General features: G+C 31.9%; 2 protein-coding genes across 2 annotated transcripts; one reads left to right on the forward strand and one right to left on the reverse strand.

Moving 5' to 3' along the window:
- Positions 1-233: 233 nt before the first annotated feature.
- LOC117930288 (protein CANDIDATE G-PROTEIN COUPLED RECEPTOR 2-like) lies at positions 234-5,830 on the forward strand. The gene is made up of 6 exons (XM_034850859.1): positions 234-942; positions 3,493-3,684; positions 4,843-5,005; positions 5,108-5,210; positions 5,300-5,381; positions 5,516-5,830. The coding sequence occupies exons 1-6, from the start codon at positions 628-630 to the stop codon at positions 5,591-5,593; spliced, it is 933 nt and encodes a 310-aa protein (XP_034706750.1). The 5' UTR covers positions 234-627; the 3' UTR covers positions 5,594-5,830.
- A 439-nt stretch (positions 5,831-6,269) lies between these two features.
- On the reverse strand, positions 6,270-11,183 carry LOC117930289 (acyl carrier protein 1, chloroplastic-like). Its single transcript, XM_034850860.1, has 4 exons — positions 11,064-11,183; positions 9,456-9,557; positions 8,427-8,549; positions 6,270-6,710 (listed from the first exon to the last, which is right to left on the reverse strand). The coding sequence occupies exons 1-4, from the start codon at positions 11,127-11,129 to the stop codon at positions 6,582-6,584; spliced, it is 420 nt and encodes a 139-aa protein (XP_034706751.1). The 5' UTR covers positions 11,130-11,183; the 3' UTR covers positions 6,270-6,581.
- Positions 11,184-21,765: the final 10,582 nt, after the last annotated feature.

Below are 21,765 nucleotides of genomic sequence, written 5' to 3' on the forward strand. Positions count from 1 at the left end.
GGAATTGAACTTGCAATCCTAGGTAATAAACAATTTTAAGGTGGATAAGTTTCCAAAATAATTTATATCAAATTTAAATTATCTTGTATACTTTAACATAGGTTTCTTAAATATATTTCAATATGCAAAGGAGTATAATATTTGGGCATAATGATAATGGCTTTCATAATAAAATTATGACGTGCCGCAACATATTTGTCACCACATTTCTCTCCATATGTTATCATCGAAACAAACTATCAAACACCTTTTCTCCACTTTAAGCCTCTTTCCCTCTCTCTGAATTTGCCTATAATTTTTTCGACAAGCCCTTCGGGTTAGGGTTAGGGTTAGGGCTAGGATTAGGGTTTCTACATATCCGTCTGGTTTCTCGCTCTTTCTTCAACTTATTTCAAGGTTGGGTTAGGGTTTCCTTGCGTCGGGTTTCTTACGGATTTCCTAGGTTTTTTTTTTCAACAAATCTGGGGTTAGGGTTTTGGTGGGTTCTTGAATTGTTGTGTGCGGTTCATGTTTGTGGCTGATTCTTATACCGAGCGTGGTTTTAGGGTATCTATATCCGAAGTTGGTTTGAGATTTTATTGAATTCAGCTTTTGTGTGATGAGTTTGTAGCTGCTGGTTGGATCAGAATGAGATCTCTTGAAGGGGTTGCGGAGAGTCCGCTTTCGACGGTCTTGAATTTAACCTTGCAGGAAGAAAAGTATAATTTGACGCTAAAGGAGGGTAATTATGGTCCGAGATTCTACGGATGGCTCTTTGAGTGTCATGGATTTTGGCATAATGTTGCTTTGATTGTTCCGTCGGCTCTATTCGTGCTGTACTTGGGGTTTCAGGCAAGGAAGAGCTTCACGAAGCTCACACATGGACGATCTTATATCATGATTTCTTATTATGGCTGTCTTTGGCTCGTTAGTTTGCTCAATCTCGCTTGGTGCTCCCTTCAGGTTTGTGTTTTCTGATTAGTTTGGTTGATAATTCGATTATGACTGGTTTGGTGGCTTGGAAAATGTGGGAAAAGAAAATAGTAGAAATAAGAAAGGATTTTAGCACAGAAATGTAAGGGAAGAAAAGGGGGAAAGAGCATTTCTTTCATTCAACTAGGACTGTGGGTTGAAAGCTCAAAAGTCACAAACTATTGAACACTGACAAAACTAATCTTGCTGAGGGGTGTAATATTCTGTGATTCTGCAGACATGCACATTTTGTCATACCAGTAAGACATGTTTCAGGCACATGCTTAGATTTTCTACTTTTCATAATTTGTAATAGCTCATTTGTTTTAGTAAGTGTGAATATATCTGAGTACGTCATTCATTGTAATTTTACATGTGGGCTAATTTTCTAGAGACAGGAAAGAAAAGAGAGAAGGAAAAACAAATAAAGAAAAAAGAAAGGTACGGACCAATCTACAAAAACTTTTGAATAAATGATACTTATATTTGGAGTGGGTTAGAGTGGGCTTAAGTGATGCGACTATGTCTATGGTAGACCCATTGGCTTGCTGTTATGCAAGGGAAGGGGCTATTGCTCTTGCCTTTCTCTTGTATTCCTTTTGTTCTTGCATTGGGTCCCTTGTATAAAATTTCCATGGATACATTACTGTAGGGAGCAAGCTATGTGTTCCTCTGGTAAGCCTTACAGCATATTTGAATTGATCAAACATCTTGAAACCATGCAGTGGGCTTCATCCGTGGATGCTTCAGCTCATTATATGCATTCCATTCTAAAATTAATGCAACTAAATATTAGGCTATGCTGGTGGGATAGGACTGGACTTGATTTGGAACTTTGTTTATGTAGAATTTGGAAATCTTGCTTGGGTGGACTTGTTTCTATGGGTTGGAGTCAATGGAACTACATTCAATTCCAATCCATTGACATCCTGTATACACAATGGAAAACCAAAAGAATAAAAGCATGGAGCAATAGCAAGTTGTATTAATATGTAAAAGAAATGTCTGCAATTTGCTCAATCTCTGATGTATTCTTAAACATCCTTTGATCTGGTCTCCTTACCTGATTTAGATTCAAAGGCTGTACAAGCTTATGCTTGGGCAAAATATCTGAAGGCGTTCTTTTGATCTTCTAAATTTATGAAGATTAAAGAATGTGTTTGATTGGGGATTTGTGAAGCTTGATCTCAGCATGCACCAATGACATATTTTCCCTAGTATTTTCTCATGGAGGGCAGATCTTTGGCTTGTGAGCAAAAGAATCTGCACGTAGATATTAAGTGCTCGTTGGTCTTCCATTGATGGGTGATAGATGCTTAGCTGTAGAAATATGTAAAATGCTTGTAGAAGACCTTTTGCAATGAATAGAATCTCTATTTATAGACAAGGTTGGGATTCTTAATTTGGAATTCTTACATTTGAATTTGAACCCGTGTAGTTTTGTGCGCTTTTTGTGTTATTTTATACACCCTTCTCTTATTTATAAAAAAATAAAAATAAAATTGAATTCCATTGACTTGGAGAAAAAAATCCATCACTCACAAGATTATAGTGATCCATGTCTTGAACTGTCAAGCCGATCTATATACAGCAGAGCCCATATCAAATGTAAGTTTAACTTGTTGAATTTTTAAGAGTCAATGAGAAGTCCTTTGAATTGATCATTGACTGACCTGATGTTGATTCAATGCTTGCCAAAATTTTGTTGTCTGCAATTGCATACTCAAAGCAATCAAGCTTTTGAGTTCGAATCGGGGCTTCAGGTTCCCATTCTAGAGCTTCAGCTCCAATTCGATGCAAATCAAACAAAACTTTAGGATAATAATCCCAGTCATATTTAAGGAACCCTCTTCCTCTCAGCTCTTTTTTAATTACGTAAAATCTTTTCTTATGTTATTCCAATACGATGCTTTCATTTTATGTAAATAATGTCAACCTTATAGGTGAGTACTGTTCATTCTCATGGGTCTGTTATTGTTAGGGTAATTCTTTTGAAACTGCCCCTGCAGCAAAATACAGTAGCATTTGGATACACTTTATTTATTTATTTTAAATATAAACTCCTATACAAAATACAAATACCAAAAAGCAGAAATTTAAATTCTATAGGAATTGAACTTTTTATTTTTAAAAAGCAAAAAATAAGAAATGTATCTAAACATCACCTAAATTATCCTTTTTTTTTTGTGTGTGAAAATTTCCATTTACCACACATAAAATGTTATCCTTAGTTTCAGGTTCAACTCTGCTGAGGCTTGCTTTATCACTCAGCTTGCAGGTGGTCAAGTGATCTGCAAGGATTGGTCTTGTGCCTCAATCCCTTGTGGAGGTGTAGGGATGGGGATAGCCTGTACTTAGTTCCTAATTTATGAAAATTGTCATATATGAAACCATTTGCTATTTTCCATGTGTTATCTAAAATGCAGTTGGGATGCTAATGCCTGATGTTGATGACTGGAATTTCATCACTTCGTGGATTGGTTATAAGATTTAAGGCTTTCTAATAGTTGTTGCTTAATCGGACTTCCTCTATTGCTCCAGGCATGGGAATGCACTCCTGAGAAGGCAGTAGCATGGAATGTCTTATCGTTGTTTACAACTTCTGGGATGCTTTTTCTGGAAGTAAGCTTGGTGGCCTTTTTACTCCAAGGAAATTATGCAAGTGGATTGGAAGCTTTAACGCGAACTTTTGTTGTCTCAGGACTTATTATTGGTTTGGATCTACTCCTCAAGGTATTCTGTGCTTTTCTTCTTAAAAACATTTCCATCCCTTTCTTGGCTGTTGGAAAATAAAGTTGGGGGAAAGTTTCCAAAAACTAGGATTTTGATTTGGTTTCTAAAAGTCAATTAGAATATTTTTAGTTTGAGTTAGTTGAACAAGAGTGATGGAAGACAATAAATTTTTCTTCATTTTTTTACTTGAGTTCTCTCTCTTTATGTAATTACTTCATCAACAAATTGATATTTAGTAATTGTTATTAGTAAATTTTGTTTTTTTTCCAAAGTAAAGCTGGCTTCCATTAGCTTTCTGGTTTCATTGCCATTAAATTTGATCTTTGTCTTTTTCATTTTAATGTCTGAAGCTCTTGATGGTGGCTTCATAATTGGGGATCTTAGTAGCTGTGTTTTTTGTGTAACTTGTACCAGCTACCATTACTATAATTGGTTTATATTGTAAATTGTGAGGATAAGCTCTCCTAATACCTGGCTTTAATGAGTCAATATCTTCCTGTCACAATACATTTATATGCTTGGTTGTTTGCTTTGTGTTGTTCACATGCTACCCTTTTTTTTCTGTAATTAGCTTATACCCAACCCCACCTTTACTGTTGATGCGAAAATTGGCCTTCATACTCATGACAAAATGGAAGTTTGATTTAACCATATTTTAACCTTTTTAACTTACTAGTAGTGGCACATCTGATGCATAACTACTCTTTCTAAATCATTGATATGTCCATGATTTTGTATATGTGGTATGTCCGTTGATCTGTCTATGATATTAGGAATCTGACACGGAAGGAGCATGAGCTCCCTTCTCTGTGGCTGTACTGATGGCACACTACATTGTGAAGTGGGTAGATGGTGCCACTGTTGCACCCTTCTCACTAGAAGGGATATACGAATTCAGAAATATCAGATCTCAGAAATACTAATTTTCTGTATGGGGACAAACTGTAGTTAAGTGGACCTAATTTTCTGTATGGGGACAAACTGTAGTTTAGTGGACCAACTTAAATGCTCCAGCATCCTCTGCAATTTTGAATCACACTTTCCCCCTTCTACAACATCTGTAATACAATTTTCTGTTCTCATGCCATGCTTTGTGGCATAAAAAATCTAGAATATTTCCCCAATATTTTATAATGTAATGATACTGTTTCTTTTCAGGTCATTTACCTATTTGGATTTGGGGTCCCATTGTTTATTGACAACAATGATCAATCACATCGGGTAAAATGGGGCTTGTGGGTTGTCCACAAACTAGTGCTTACTGCTGTTTATGGCTTCATATTATTCATGTACCACTCAAAATGGAGAGAGAGGTTACCTGGTGAGATTGTCTAATATATGCCTTGTCTTTGAGGTTGAATTTGTCTCATAGTGAAGACGTAATCACTAAATTTAAGTCTGTTTCTTCTTTCCTTTGATGCAGCAAGACCTGCATTCTACAAATATATCACAATCATGTGCTGCTTGAATGCATTAGCATTGTTTGCTTGTGGGCTTACAGGAAATGGGGCTGGTTTTGGGTTCTGGTATTCCTCAATCTAGTTTTTCTATGAAGCAAAGAATTTCACAGGCTTATCGAGTCAAGATACTAAATTTTTTAAAATTTTTTTTGCAGGTTATATGGTCTTACAATGATTTTCTACCATGCCTTTTATCTTCCCCTTCTATATATTACATTTCTAGCAGACTTTTTCCAGGTCATCGGATGTCCATCCCTTGCAAGTTCCTCTGTTATTTCTTTGAAATCTGTTTTGCCCCATTCCATGTAATACTCTATTTTATGATTGATTAGATTCGCTATAGGTTATGACTGGGTGTGCTGTGATGACAGGAGGAAGATTTGCATTTGGAGAATGTATACTACTCTGAGATGAAAGATGCCGGCTTCTTTGATGCTGATTGGGAGTGATGCAACTGCACTTTCTGAATCAGAAGATGGTCTCTGGTTTTTACACTGTATATAAAAGTAAATAAACAATAAGGCCCCATTGGACTTGGTGGTTTAAGAGAATTAAAAGAGGGTTTGATTAATGTTTCAATGACTTGGCTGTTTCTTATCATTTTACAAGAGCTGTTTTATAGCAAACTCTAAAGCGAACATGACTATATGGAAAGCGATTTAGAGTCTGTGTCAATTTATAGGCTATATATATATAGTATCAAGTGCATAATGGATTGAATGGATGAATTGCTGCCCTAAGTTTAGAAATCAGAAACATTTGAAAGTGAGGAAGCATAAGCATCAAGTGCTCAAATTTGTCTTTTTTCTTTCCCACTGCTGAAAATTGGGTGGCTGGTAGTTAAGAGGGAATTATTTTTTCTAATGCTCCCTTCTTTCCCTGTGCACGATGGGCTTGTTTGCTGAGTGCTGTTATCAGCATTTTTGCTTGCCTATTGAAAAAAGGAAAAGGGGTGAAAAGTTGGGTTAATGTTTTGTATGGGAAGTTGTTATACTGCTAATGGTAGTGTAACCAAATTGTAAGGTTGTGAAATAACATGCCTACAAGGCTGCAAGCCTGCAACCAAAACGGTGGCCCTTTAGGCATGCCTACAAACCCCCAATAAATAAGCAAGCATTTCAAATTGGTAAATAAAATTGCAGGAAATAGCTTGAACGAAGAATGTTCAAAATGTTGCAGATCGCACCATTCATATTGAACTGAATCTGGCAATGCTTTGTTTACTAAAATGAATACCCTAACCAAAGACACTCTATCATGCTAAGCTCTGGCTATAATGAAACCGAAAATCCAGGCATAACTTAAAAAGTACTGAAGAGCAACACACAAAAAGATGTAAGTTTGTAACAGGAATGCTAGAGATTCCACATGCAGAAGGCTACTAAGAGATGCCAGGTAAGGTTTAAAAACCTCCAGCTCTGGATTTCTCTGTTTCTTCTAAGCATCCTTCTTCTCAATGAGCTTCTCAATAAGATCTGCAGCATCCTGAACAGTTGCAATGCTCTGGGCACTCTCCTCTTCCACATTGATACCAAATTCCTCCTCTAGTCCCATCACGATCTCCACCTATATAACACATGGCATGACCATTGGGTTAAACAACAATTGGTAATAACTGACATTTAAAGATGGGTGAAAACATAATAATTTGTGGTGAGATATAAGACCAAAAAGCAATTGACCAATCAAGAATCAGAAACGAACATCAAACATAGCAAATCATGTTGCGAGAGCCAGAATCTACAGTGAGGAGGGTGGAGGGAGGGAGGGGGGGCGCAAAACAGGGAACGCTGATTAGATAGGATAAGCACTCTTGCAATAGAACATTTTTAAAATGAAGATTATAGAGTACATCTTGATATCCCACTAGAACAAAAACATCCATTTCTACTAGCATGGCATTTATGATTTCTGAAAGTTTTTTCAAAGGACAGTATAATGTGCATTTTGATTATACATACATACAAATACATATTTATATTCAAATGCACCAAACAAAAGGGGTGCAACATTGTACACAAGGATGCATGTTAGGACAGCCAAAGGGGAAAAAATAGGACTCTACACTCCTTATAGAAAGCATTGGTAAAATCTAAGAAAGAGAGGAGCCTGTCAAGGCTCCACATGTGAAACAAAATGTTTATTTAAGTACCATGAGATATCCAAATGGTCAATCATAAATAAGGGCTCAAGCCCCCTCTAACTCAATATAACAGTATCCAAACCCATTTTGCTTTATCCAAAATCATATATCTACTAAGTAAGAAATAATAGGAAACCATGTTCTTTCAACCTTGCTCTCTGTTCTTTTTGGTCTTTTCATTGTAGTGCATTTCTGAAACCTTTTAATACTGAGGCAGGCACCTCCTTAACATGTAACTTACCTATAACCCATCTAATCACAACCATGTCTTTGACAAACAACAAATACCAAACACCAAAAGCCTTGAAATCACTTGTAATATAAGCACAGTTAGCTATATATTGATTGACAGGAAGCATATACAACTATACAGTGAAAATGTATCATGATTGGAAATTAAATTTTAATGTTAAAACTACCATTCTAACCTAAAAGCCTATAATCAACCAACAATGTATATATCAAGCCAACCAACAATTAGGCTAATATCCTAACATTTTTTCACATGTAGCATCCTATCACACATGAAGGCTTTAATACCAAAATTAAACTACCATTTTAATCCAAAAGCTTAAGCTATTAGGTAGTTAGCTTCCGCTAAAAGCCTCAAGATATAACTCAACTAGTTCTCCACATTTCTGATAGCTCCATCACCTCCAGGAGCACATCCACACCAATGTGTTTAAATAACCTATAATATCCCTTTTGTAAGTCCATAAAGACCATATATGCATGCTCCTTCTTATGATATATGTCTATGAAGTCAATAAAGATCATTGCTTCCTTGAAGATCCACTAAACTGAAAATTTGAAATAGCACATATGTGCCAGCTGTTTCTAGAGAGAAGAAAGCCAAACTGTTTCAATGGTTACGATATGCTATTTTGGAGGAGCAACAGAGTGAATTAGAAAATCCAGTCTTCTTATTTCTTCTTGACTGCCTTACATTGTTGCTTGAGAAAATCAAGAGGAAGCAATTGGCAGTATGAATTTGAAAATAGACATGGCAAAAAAACAGTGGGTAATACAATTCATTCAACCAGCCAGAGAAAGAACCATCATGATTACATAAGGATGAATATTTCACAGAAAATAGCTCAAGGAAACAGTTAGGATACTTATGGATAATTGTCAAATACCGTATCAAGAGAATCAGCTCCAAGCGCTGCAAATTTTGATTCACCAGTAATTGCAGAGTCCTCTGGTAATGCAAGCTGTTTCTTGACAATGGCACACACCTTCTCCACTGTCTCTGGTTTCGCCTGCTCAAGGATATTGACATTCATATCATTGTTTAATCACATTGTTTAATCACAGAGACATAATACTTACTAGTGCATTTATCCTACTCGATGTAAGATGTACAAGACTATGAGAAAATGTAAACCTAATGCAAAGTCTCCTATCTGCTGATAAGACATGTAAAAGATAACCAAATAAGCCATAGTTATTTACAAAGCCTGCCCCTATTTTCATCTCAGGTTGTTGAGGAGGCTTGGTGACTTGACGAAGATTAAAGACATAGATGTACTTCTTTCTATGCCTACCATATGCTCCCTATTTCAAGGGCACACCAATTTGATTATGATTGAACTAGCAGACTGTTAAAAGTTGCAAATACCTCTGTCCACTATCCCAAAAAATAGTATTATTGATAGTATAAACCTTCCAAAACATGCACTTTTGTTTAATTATGTCCATCTGAACGCGCTTCCACATCTCAAGAAAAGGACTGCCAATTGATCCTGGGGTTGTTGGTTGCATGATACATCATGTAATGAAGTATTCTCTTTCTGATCTATCTATATATATAGCCTAGGGCCCATCTTGGACAAATTAGAACCTGTCTTATTTACCTCAAAATTAACCTAGTTCAACCAAATAAATATGCATTAGGCACCCGCACAAGTTTCCAAATGACAAATTAGAACCTGTCTTAATTACATGTTTTGCATCTCAGTTCCAAACATAGACCATTCCAAATGACTAAACTGTTAGTGGTAAAGAACATTGAATCAGAATATAAACATTCATGTCAACCAAATGCCAGTCAAATAGCATTTTTCAGTAAAACATTTTTACAGACTCAAAATTGGTGCCTTGTCATGGTTGTGTATTATATGCATAAAATAATAAAAATGTGAAGATACAATCAGTTAAGAACCTACAGCACAAGAAACCCTTAAGCGCAGTGGCAGATGCTGTGATGTAAGCCTTCCCCCTCGATTAGAAAACGAAAGTGATTTCAGACTGGAGATACTGGTTGTTGCCTGCTCAAACATAAGAAACTGAAATCAACAATCGACACTAAATAAAAGAACAGAAGAAAGTATGTCACCTCTAGCACAAACATTCATTCCCCTATTAATTAGCAAACAAAAAACTAATATCCACAATATCTTTCCCCTCAAAAGGAAAGAAGAAAACTTACAATATGAAACACATGGTATGACCAAATGAAAATATAAGAAAGAAATAGGAATTAATGATAGCCCTCATCTAATCAAAGAAAAAAAGTAATAGCAGTCTTCAAAGCTGCATTAACATGGACAAAAATTCTACATTTTAGAAAAAGAAATGAGGTAGATCAATCCAATGTAGATTTGAAACTAGGGTTCCGAAATTAAGGTCTTCAAGTAAACTGCTGGTTATTTCATTGAAATTGAACATTACAGGTTGAGAATCTCTCAGAGTAAAGGCAACAGGCTGGCTTTAATGAAATAACACATTTACATCATCCATGTGTTATTCAAAGTTCTGAAATATCATTCAACTATTTGGAGGAGACAGGAGGGGAGAAGGGGAGGAAGAAAGAAGTAAATCAACCCATGAATAGGCTGAAAAAAAAATGTAAAAGCTAAAAAATAAAAAATAAAGTAAAATAAACATTACATAAGATGCCCATGAATTACAAAGTCAATTAGAAGGTTAAGTAGTGCAACATGAATATCAAGAGTAATTATCAATTTTTATTGTCCCCTGAATTGCAAATACACTCAAAAGCTTTGCAAACAAGCAGAATCCAAGGTTAAAAAAATAAGGAATTAGAATTGAAGAATCCTGTGTATGTCTGAGAGAGGAACAGCATAGGGATAGCAAAGGCATCTCTAATTTCTTCCTCAAAATTCTTCTTAGAGAACTTGCTATTTCTCATGTTTTTTTTTAAAGTCTTTCTAATGTAAAAAACCTTAATTGATTAAAATAATAACCTTTCTATCAAGTTGCAAACTTTAGGCCCAATACAAAATTGTATAAACGCACATATTAATAGACCCGTCTTCCCCCAACCTCACTAAAAAACATTAGAAGTTCTAAAAAGTGATTCGGTCCGTGGAAAAGAGATTTTAGCAGCCAAAAACATGCTAAAGAGGGGCTAAGTCTTCTCTCTAGTCATTTGGAAATCCTTATGCTTAAGATTGAAAGCAACTGCGCCAATATGAAGTTCACAAACAAGCAGAATCTCGCATGCAATCATACACTTAGAACCAACACAAATCTCCGGATTCAAATCCGATAGGCCCGAGAAGCACAAGCAGAACATCCTCACAACATTATCACAGATTTCCAGCTTAAACGGAGAAGAAACTCTCCATGATTCAAAAAATCAGATCAATCTCTCCAATTAACAGAATAAAAAAACTAGGAAAACAAACGATTCGATCACTACGAGCTAGACAAATATGAAATAACACTAGAATCACATCAATTCCAAAAACACCAGAAACAAAGACAGATCAAGAATCGAAACCATAAATCAGAGAGAGCAGGTGATATACAAGGCTTTGGCGGAGCAAACGAGGACGAGGCTGCACAGAGACAAATGTTCCTGCGAAAGCCGCCATGGATCTGACTGACAGAGAAATGTGGAGAGAGAAATAGGGAGGACGTGAAGAGTGTGCTTGAGATCGTGGAGTAGAGGGGTCTATATAGTGGCTATGCTGTGATATTGACAAGGATGCATTTCTTATTTATCCAAGGAAAAGGCGCCTTTTGAATACTTGTCCAATGAGAACAATGTGGCGAAGTACATGTGTCGGCCCTCTTGTCACTGGTGTATTTTAATGGGCTGGGGCCCAAATATTGGATTGTAAGTGGAAGTTGAAAGTTGATACAAGGCCCAATAGATAGCTTGGGTCACGAGAAAAAAAAAAAAAAAAAAAAAAAGGAATAATAGCAAGATATATTTGAATTTTTTTTTTGGAAAAATTAATAATATTTTTCGGAATAAATAAATTACTATTATTTCTTGCATCTTAAAATATAATAATTTAGCACATGAAAATAAAATTTTTTTTTCATCTCAAAAAATTCAAAGAAAAATGATGCTCAAATATTTTGTTTGATCAATTCTTGGCTTGTTCTAAGAATTTATAAATATTTGAAGAAAATAACATCAACTTTTACGTTGCTTTTAGATGTTAAAAATTTTGAGAGGAAAAAAAAAAGTATAATAAAAGCAAAAATAAAAGAGAATATAGTAAAAGATAATACAATTCGAACTTATCAAATTAAGATTCAATTATTTGAAATCTTAAAATTTAAGATAAGTATATGTCAAAATTTAAGATAAGTATGTCTAGTAAAGTTTTTAGAAAGGTTAATACAAAATATTAGGAAAATAATACTTTAATTTCCCAAAATTGGTTAGTACTATGCTTTTAATTCCAAAAATTATTTCTGGTAATTTCTAAAATTGTGTTTTATCTAACAAAAATTTTGGAATGTTTTTTTTATAAAGTCCAATTGTATTTATCTTTAAATAATATTTTTTTAAAATTAGGAAACTCTCTACCATTTTAGAAATGATTTATAAGACATAAATAGAGATATTTTATATAAAATAAGTGTAGACTTTTATGAATCCTAATAGTGTATGGTCGAAATTAAAGGTTGATCTTCCACTCTCAAACTTTTAAAATATTTAATGTATTTCTTCAATAAAGATTAAAAATTTCATTGCAAAACTTTAATACGAGTTTTGAAGCATCAATTAAGGGGAATAGGTGTATTGATAAGGTAAAACTATGTACCATTTTTACATAATTAACGAATTATTTGGCAGTTAAGATTAATAACAGTTTTTCCTTGTTATATCTTGATGTTTATTTGTATGAGCGATTTTATTTATATTTACATGAGATTGATCGCTCTTAATACATAATTAATTCAAAGAAGCAAACCGAAAATTAGCAACAAAGTATTAATTTGAGATTAATTCGAATGCTACCTATTCATCCCTGGATAGTTTCATTATAATAAAATTTTAAAACTAGACATTAAATTTTTTTATGATCTTATCTTGATTTATAGTTAAAAAAGAAATAAAAAATAAAATTATCTTATGCGGGTAGTTTAGGGATTTGAGAAGAGAATATAGGTGAGAATTGATAAAAATAAATCTAACTACAAATATGATCTTACGGTTGAAAATCATAGAGATTTATAATAGCATACAAATATTATGTAGTGTTTAATTTGTACACAACAAATAGTAAGTTAATTTGTACTCGCTTTTCATAATGATTTTATATTTTTAAAAGGCAAATTTATTTTTTGTATTAAATTTGTATTTCAAAAAGACGGGTTTTGCTTTTACCTTATAATATTTTACATTGAATTTGTATGTTCAAAAGACGAATTCATATTTTTTATCCTTTCAAAAATAAGTTTTACTTGAAATTTAAGAGTATTGTGATTTTAGAATTAATTTTTTATGTTATGATTTTTTAAAAATACCATAGAAAACCCTCATTTGTATCAGGTTGGCAAATTTTGTGAATTTAATAATAGCATTACTAAATAAATAAATATATATATATATATATATATATATATATATATATATATATATATATATATATATATATGTAATTTTTATGACATAATAAAACAATAAAGGAATGAATTGAAGGTGGAGTGGAATCATTTGTCTAAAAATGTCATATTAAAATTATTCGCTGGTAAACAATCTTTTTAATTGTGAGTATTTTTATATATTTTTTATTTTTTATGATGTAATTTTTTGAATTGCTAATATAATTAAGGTTTTATCTTTTGATATTAATATATTATATTTTGATGTATTTAAAGAATATTTATGATATATTTTACATTTAAATTCATAAAAATAATAAATAATATTTAATATTTAAATTAATAAATAATTTCTATACAAGTAATTATTATTAGATTTATAAATATTGATTTGTTTTCTTAAAATTTATAACTAAAAAATATTTTAATTTTTTTATGGGATTTAAGATATTTTATTTTTATATTAAGTATATTATTTAGATTTTTTTTTTTCCTTCGATTTTTCATTTAGGTATTTGATACACCAAATGGGTGCTTGATAAACCAACTTAATGACTTAAAGTTACTTAATAACTCAATTTTAGTTATTAAATATATTAATTATATTTGATAAAACAACTTAATGATATAACTTAAAGTTAAAAATAATTTTAAGTAATAAAACAATTAATTTATTTTTAAATCCATATGTTACTTCTATCATCTCTTTTATTGCTTCACGACTCTCATTATTATTTGACCTCCTTGACTCTAATTATAATTTAACTTAAAGTTAATTAAAGTCATTAAGTAATAAATATTAAGTTTTATCAAACACTCTTAATTTAATACTTAAAGTAACTTAATAACTTAATTTAAATCGTTAAATATATTAAATATAAAATAATTTTAAGTAACAAGTAAAAACAATTAACATATTTTTAAGTTCACATTTTTATTTTACCTTTTTACCCTTATCTATCCTAATTACCTTCATGATCTCCTTTACTACTCCACAACCTCCATTATTACTCGACCTCATTTGCCCTAATTATAATTTATGAAGATAAATATATCAATTTGATGATTTAAAATAAGTTTTAAGTTAAATTTATCTAACAACCTTAATACTTAAAGTAAAAATTAAATAATAAGATTTAAGTTAATAATTTAAATATAATATAATTTAAAACCAACTTAAGTTATTAAGTAATAAATATTAAGATCTCCATCTATATATATATATATATATCCCATTATTTAAGCTGATTGAGAGATTCTTATCTGTGATAAAATTATTTACCTAGTCCTATTACCCATTTATTTAGTATTATGAGAAAACATCAATTTTATCCATAAAATAATATCATGATACAATAAATGAGATGTATTTTTCTAAGTATATTCAATTTGTATATAGAAAATTTTAAAAAATAAAAAATTACAAGTTTTTAAATAATTAAAAAAAAAATTTCTTTCTATGGAATTTTTCTTCATAAAATTGTAGGCAAATTATGTCATGTAATTCATAATTAATTATAATGGAACATGCAGTGGGTGGGTGTTGTGGGGTTGGAGGATGAGGATGTGATAGAAGTGTGCTGGTGATAGTGGAAAGGTTACCAAATCTATTAATCATACTCATAATAACTAAAATTATGCTAAAAAAATAAAACCCCCTTTTTTTAAATTCCTAACATTGTTTGGTTGTTGTTTTCTATAAATAATTTTAAAAAATAAAATGAAATAAAAAATAACAAGTAGGAATTATTTTTACATATTTTTAAAAACAAAAGTAAAATATAGGCCTATTTGACTGTCTTTTCTGAAATTCTTGTTCTTTAATTTAAAAATAGTTTTAAAAATAAATTTCAGAAAATATGACCAAACATACCCTAATTTATTAAAATGCTTTTCCACAAAACTTGATAATTAAATATTTTAATTTTATAAAAATGAAAAAAATCAAGGTTATACTTTATGAATGGATATGACTTTGGGATGCTTATGGCAAATTTCTCCTTTTTTTTTCTTACATTTCTTTGAATTAAAAATAGTTATCTTTATTATAACATTTGGTGTTAAAAATTAATATAAAAAATTACTTCAAAATCAATATAAATTCATATAATTATTTTTAAATTTATACAAAACTAAAATCTAATTATAAAAAAAGAAGTTAAAATAATTTGTTATGTTTTGTTTATTTTCATTCCCTCAAGTAATATATCACTATACAAAAAAAGGTGTCATACCAAAACTATGTATCTTTATCACATTATTCACGTGTTAGTCATTTTTTTTTTTTTGCTCATATTTTTTTTTTCAAATACATTTTTCTTTTTTCTTCATATTTTGATTATATTTTTATTTTATATTGGAGTTTGTTCAACGTCCTCAACACATCCAACTATTCCCACTTGCTCCAATATAATTTAAAATTTTCTTTCCAAGCTTATGAGTGTGATTGAGCAAGGCAAATTGGCTTGGTTGCCTAAGCCATGGGGCAAGTAGTAGTCCAAAATAGACTGGCAGTTGAGGCAAAATTCAGAGAAGTGATTTTCATCAACATGGTCCACCCCTTTAATTTCATGCTTGCCTCTATTAAATTCTCAACCAACTGGTTGGTTGGTTTCATTTCACTTTCCTTAGATCAATAGTTCTACTTCTACTAGTAGCCATAGAATATGACAGCCTTTCTTTGGTGACTTTGATTCATCCATGTGGGGGAAAATTCTTATGTGCCCAAGAAAATTTGTGTTGTTCTAAAGAAAGCCCATGCACCTATAGTTTTTCTTTGAAAATACTATTTCTTCAATAAAGTTGTTGCATAAAATGTCCCTATAGTTTTTGAAGCAGTTCAATTCACTTTTGTGAGTCATATATATTATTATGACCTAATTTTTGTAAGCCAAAAATTTAGTGTTCAATTGTAGCAACATAAAAATATAAAACATAATTTTAATAATTTAGTTAGAAATTTCATTGTTTATTCATATGCTTTTTACATTCCAAACTTCCGTGAATAGCCGGGACATTGACATTGAGAAATATCCAAAAAACATATTGGGAATTGGTTTGATTCTATTTTGAGGGAATAGGAAAAATTTTCAATTTTTTTTAAAGCACAAAAAATGTTAACAATTTTTTGTTTGAAAGTTAATATATTGTGTAATGATTTTTTTTTTTCTAGATTTTTATTTAAATGGATCATTTGAAATAGCATAGAAATTTTATTTAAGTGAGATTTTTATTTTGAATAATGGTATATGCACTACTATTTTTTCTATTATTTCTATCATCCATTTATATAAAAATTGACAATTGAATATAATAAAAACTAAAGAATAAATTATTTATTAAATAAAAAATATTTTAGGATTTAATCTTTAACCATAACTTAGAGTGTGTTTAACGGTAATTTTAGGAAATATTTCTAGTATTTTTAACATTTAATTGATAAAAAAAATTTAAATGTGATAAATGTTAGAAACACTTCATAAAATTACTATCAAACAGGCTTTTAGATTATATTTGACAGTGATTTTAGGAAGCGTTTTTAATTTAAAAAGTTTTTTTTTTTAAAAAAAAATATATGTGTTTGACAAAATTCAAAAAATTAATTTAAAAATCTGAAAAAAAAAAATCACTTATTGTTGTAAAATTATAAAGTGAAAGAAGAAGAAAACAAGAAAGAGAAATCAGAATGTAGGAAGATAATAGAATGCACGAGAAAACTTTATTGAAATTCATTAAGGGTCTCTCCCTTTTATAGGGAGTTACACAAGATATTTATGGATGATCATCCACAAGTTACCATAGAGGTACATAATCTTATATTTTATAACACTCCCCCTTGAATGATCATAAAAATATGTCTCATTAAAATCTCACTAGGAAAAACCTTATGGGAAAAACCCTAGTGAAGGAAAAAGAGTACAATATTCTTTTGGATTACTATAACTGCCTCGTTAAAAACATTGCCAGTAAAACTCAATAGGACAAAACCTGGACAAAGGAAAAAAGAGTGCAGTATATCCATATTATCATTCTCACCCCCATGTAAACATGATTATGATTTCTTCAACATTTCAAATGGTAGATCTCTTAATCTTCGTATTCCAAAGTCATACCTTAACTTTTTCAATGTGGTTGAAGGTAACGCCTTTGTGAATAGATCTGCTAGATTATTGAATGACCGAATCTGTTGAACATCAGTCTCACCTTTCTTTTGGAGCTCATGAGTATACAAGAATTAATGGGAAATATGCTTAGTTTTGTCACCTTTTATGAATCCTCCTTTAATTTGTGCAATACAAGCAACATTATCTTCATGTAACTTGGTTGCATTGCCTCTGATGGAAGGTAGTCCACATGTTTCTTGAATATGTTGGATCATTGACCTTAGCCATACACATTCATGACTTGCTTCATGAATTGCAAGAATTTCTTTATATGGATCTGAAAGATATTCTGCATCTGCATATCCAAACAATTGTTACTTTGATTCCCTTGAGTAAAATAGACCCATACTAGTAATTCCGCAAAAATAACGCAATATATGTTTGATGTCATTCCAATGTCTTTGAGTTAGAGCAGAACTATATCTTGCTAATTGTTAGGAATTTGAGACTAATCCAACCTATGGTAATCACTCTAGAGGGGGGGTGGATAGGGTGATGGTCTCTTTTCGCAAGTTTAAACTAAATGAATTTAAGAGACAATTATATGCAAGTATATGATAAACAATATAAAGACAATTGCATATAAATTAAAGAGTAGGGAAGAGAGAATGCAAACACAAGAGTTTATAGTGGTTCGGCCCAACCCGGCCTACATCCACTCTCCTCTACCTTCAATCCCGAGCTTAAGGTTCCACTAATCCAAGGCTTCCAAACCAAGCCTTCAAGCAATACAATTTGATTATGGTTCCAATTCACCCTTTTGGACTTTTAGCTCCAAGCACCCTTTACACTTCTCAAGAGATATCCCACTCTTGAACAACCCCTCAAGTGATACCCCACACTTGAGAAACTTCCTCTCAAAGATTTATAAATGAATGATCTCTCAAAAATCCTAGCACAAGAACTTTAAGCTCAAATGATACAAGAAAAACTAGGATTGAATGGTGCACTAAAGATATGCAAGTTTTGAAATAATGGTGCACTAAAAAATACTCTTCCAAGGCTCAAATATAATCAAGAAAGATTTGGGAAGGTTAAGTTTTTGAAACAATGAAGATCGAAACCTTTTTATAGAAGAAAAAAGTCAAACTAGTCGTTGGGGGTTCAACCGATCGAGCTAGGAGTCGATTGGTTGACTAGCCGTTAGCATTTAATGCTTGGCAGGTGACCGTTGGACCTCAACCGGACCTCAACCGGTTGAGGTTCAACCTTGACCGGGAACAGAAGGCCGCTGGGAGAGAGAGAAACTTTTTGGCCTCCTTCAACCGGTCATCGACCGGACGAGCACAACCGGTCGACCGGTTGAACTGGTTGAGCCATTTTTTGGCTCAACACCCAACCTTTTTCAACTTAAAACCTTTCAACACAAGTTTGAAAATCATTTAACACAAGGTTTTAGTTGAAAACATGAAATCATCCAATTCTTAAGATATTTAAAACAATATTACTCTTGGATGATTTTGGTGCATAAATAAAGAATTGAAATGCATGAAAGTCCTAGTGCACCAACAACCTTATAAAGAGATCTTATGAAGCTTTGGTCTTGAAAAACTCTTCTCTTTGAGGTGGTCTTCTTCTTCATGATTTCTTCTTAGCTTGATTTATCTTTGTGATTGCCACTTTGGAAATCGTCTTGCATAATCACACTTGAAATATGATCATTAGTTCTAAACCTTGTTTTGTTATCATCAAAATCAAGATTAACCAAACCTTGGTTTCACACTAATAAATTGACAGAAAAAACAATGTTTGGACGTATACAATTAACAAGATACATAAGTGCACCAATAACACTAAGATATGGTACTTCAAGACCAAGTAATTCTTCATCATTTTTCACAAGGACGAAATGAGTTTTTTTTCACATCAAGTGATCAAACAACCATTGGAGAACTTAAAGGATGCGCTTTATCCATATAAAAACGCTTCAAAACTTTCTTAATGTATGTTGATTGATGTACTAAAACTCCATTTGGAAAATGCTCGATCTGCAAACCGAGACAGAATTTTGTTTTTCCAAGATCTTTCATCCCAAATTCATTTTCCAAGTAATTTGTTGTTCTTGTGAGCTCTTCAGGAGTTCCAACAAGATTTAAGTCATCAACATACATTGCAATAATTGCAAATCTGGTTTCTGATTTCTTAATGAAGATGCATGGGCATATAGGGTTATTCATATGTCCTTCTTTTAGCAAGTATTCGTTAAGGCGATTGTACCACATGCATCCAAATTGCTTTAATCCATACAAGGATCATTGTAACTTGATTGAGTACATGCTACGAAGTTTTTTACTATTTGCTTCGAACAATTTAAATCTTTCAGGGATTTTCATGTATATAGCATTATCCATGGATCCATATAAATATACTGTAATAACATTCATGAGACGCATATCTAGTCCTTCTGGGACTGCCAAACTAATTAAGAAATTATATGTGATTGCGTCCATGACGAGAGAGAGTGTTTCCTCATAGTGAATACCAATTTTCTGCGAGAAACCTTGTGCTACTAATCGCACTTTATATCTTATGATCTCATTATTCTCATTGCGTTTTCATACAAATACTCATTTGTACCCAACAGGCTTTACATCTTCAGGTGTTTGGACTACAAGTCCAAAAACTTCTCATTTTGTTAATGAGTTTAACTTTGCCTGTATAACTTCTTTCCATTTTGGCCAATTATTTCTATGTCGGCATTCTTCCACATTTCGTGGTTCAGGATCTTCATCATTTCTTATGATATCGAAGGCCACTTGGAAAGTGAAAATATTGTTAATAATAATATTATTTTGATCCCATTTTTCTCCCGTGTATACATAACTTACTGAGATCTCACAATTTTCAGGTACCTGTGCCTCTTCAAGGGCTTCTTGTTCAATATATGTCCCTCTTCAAGGGCTTCTTGTATTATTTGTGCCTCTTCTAGGGCTATAGATTTATCAATTTTAATCTGATCAGTTATTTTGATGGTCTTTTTTAGAGTGCCAAGTTTTTCTTAGGTTTTCTTCTTCCAAGGAGTTACATCCTTTGAGCCGACATATCTACCACACTTTAGGCGTATCTTATATTAATTTGTTAATTATTCTATAGGGACATCAATCTGTGTTGGAGTATTTGTAGCCAGGATATATGACTTTGTCATTTTTTTTGTATCAATGAATGCATCTTGTAATTGATTTGCAAGATTTTGCAAATGAATGATCCTTTGAACTTCTAGTTCACATTGATTTGTATGAGAATCAAGATGAGTCAAAGTTAATGCATTCCAAATAATTTCACATCGTTCTTCTGGAACTGGCTCTTCTCCTCCTAACAATGGGAAAATTGTCTCATTAAAATAATAATTTGCACAACATGTCATTCTACCTTTTAAGTATATAGGTAGACTAGTCACTAAATAAAAACTTCTGGTTTTATAATGTACATCCATATGACCTTTTACCCAGCGGGACCAAGTTGGTCTTACAAGATTCTTCTGGATCTATTATCGTATAAAGTGTCATTCACATGGAATCAAATACTACTAGTAACATAGTATAAACTCTTCTGGAGCTTTTAATTAGGTTTCTATCACCTTATATAGTATTAACATTGTTTGTCATCAATGTTGTGCAATTAATGAGACAAGAGTTTCATCAAAGTAACAAGTCATAAGACATTGTCATAAAGACTTCATTTTTATAGAGTTGAATAAATATTATCAAATCAATGAAAAAAATATTAGTCATCAATGATAACTTAACTTAATAAGTTGTGTAAAAGCAATGAGAGCATATATAACACAATAAAACAAATATGAAAAGATAATTTAAAATTATATATTTCATAAGTATCTCACACATTTGATTTTGTAAGTGTGGAGCAATTTATACATGAAATAACTAGGAAGTATTTCAATAATCAAACTAATTGTAGTGGTGGATCAAGGTATGAGAGAGATCCATATATCTTCAAGTATAAATAAAGAAAAGAATTTAAATGATAAATAATAAAATGTGAAATAAACTATAAAAGATGAACAATAAACAATGTGTTCAAATATGATAACAAAATAAACTTATTTGCAAAGATTTAAATAAAAACATAACATTTAATCATAACAAACATTTCCATCACCAATTAGATGGTCAATTTTCCCATTAGGATTCTCAAAGAAATCCGAAACATCTAAATGGGTTAGATCCACTTGGCCATCACTATCAATAAAGTTCATTTCAATTTCCTTTCCTTTTATTGATGCTTGGTAAAGGTTGACCAAATGTTTGGGCATATGACAGGTACACGACCAATGCTCCTTCATACCACATATATAACAATTATTCTCATGGTTCTTAGGAGTTTTATCCACTTCCCATTTTATTGTTTTACCTCAATATTATTCCACTTCTGGTGGTGCAATGAGGCTTTCATTTTCTAAGAATTTGGTGAATTATTACTATAAGAAACATGGTATAGGGGATTTCTTCCACGACCACGTCCTCATCATCGTCCACAAGTT

This window comes from Vitis riparia, chromosome 14 (assembly GCF_004353265.1).
Source record: "Vitis riparia cultivar Riparia Gloire de Montpellier isolate 1030 chromosome 14, EGFV_Vit.rip_1.0, whole genome shotgun sequence".
NCBI classification, from domain to species: Eukaryota; Viridiplantae; Streptophyta; class Magnoliopsida; order Vitales; family Vitaceae; genus Vitis; species Vitis riparia.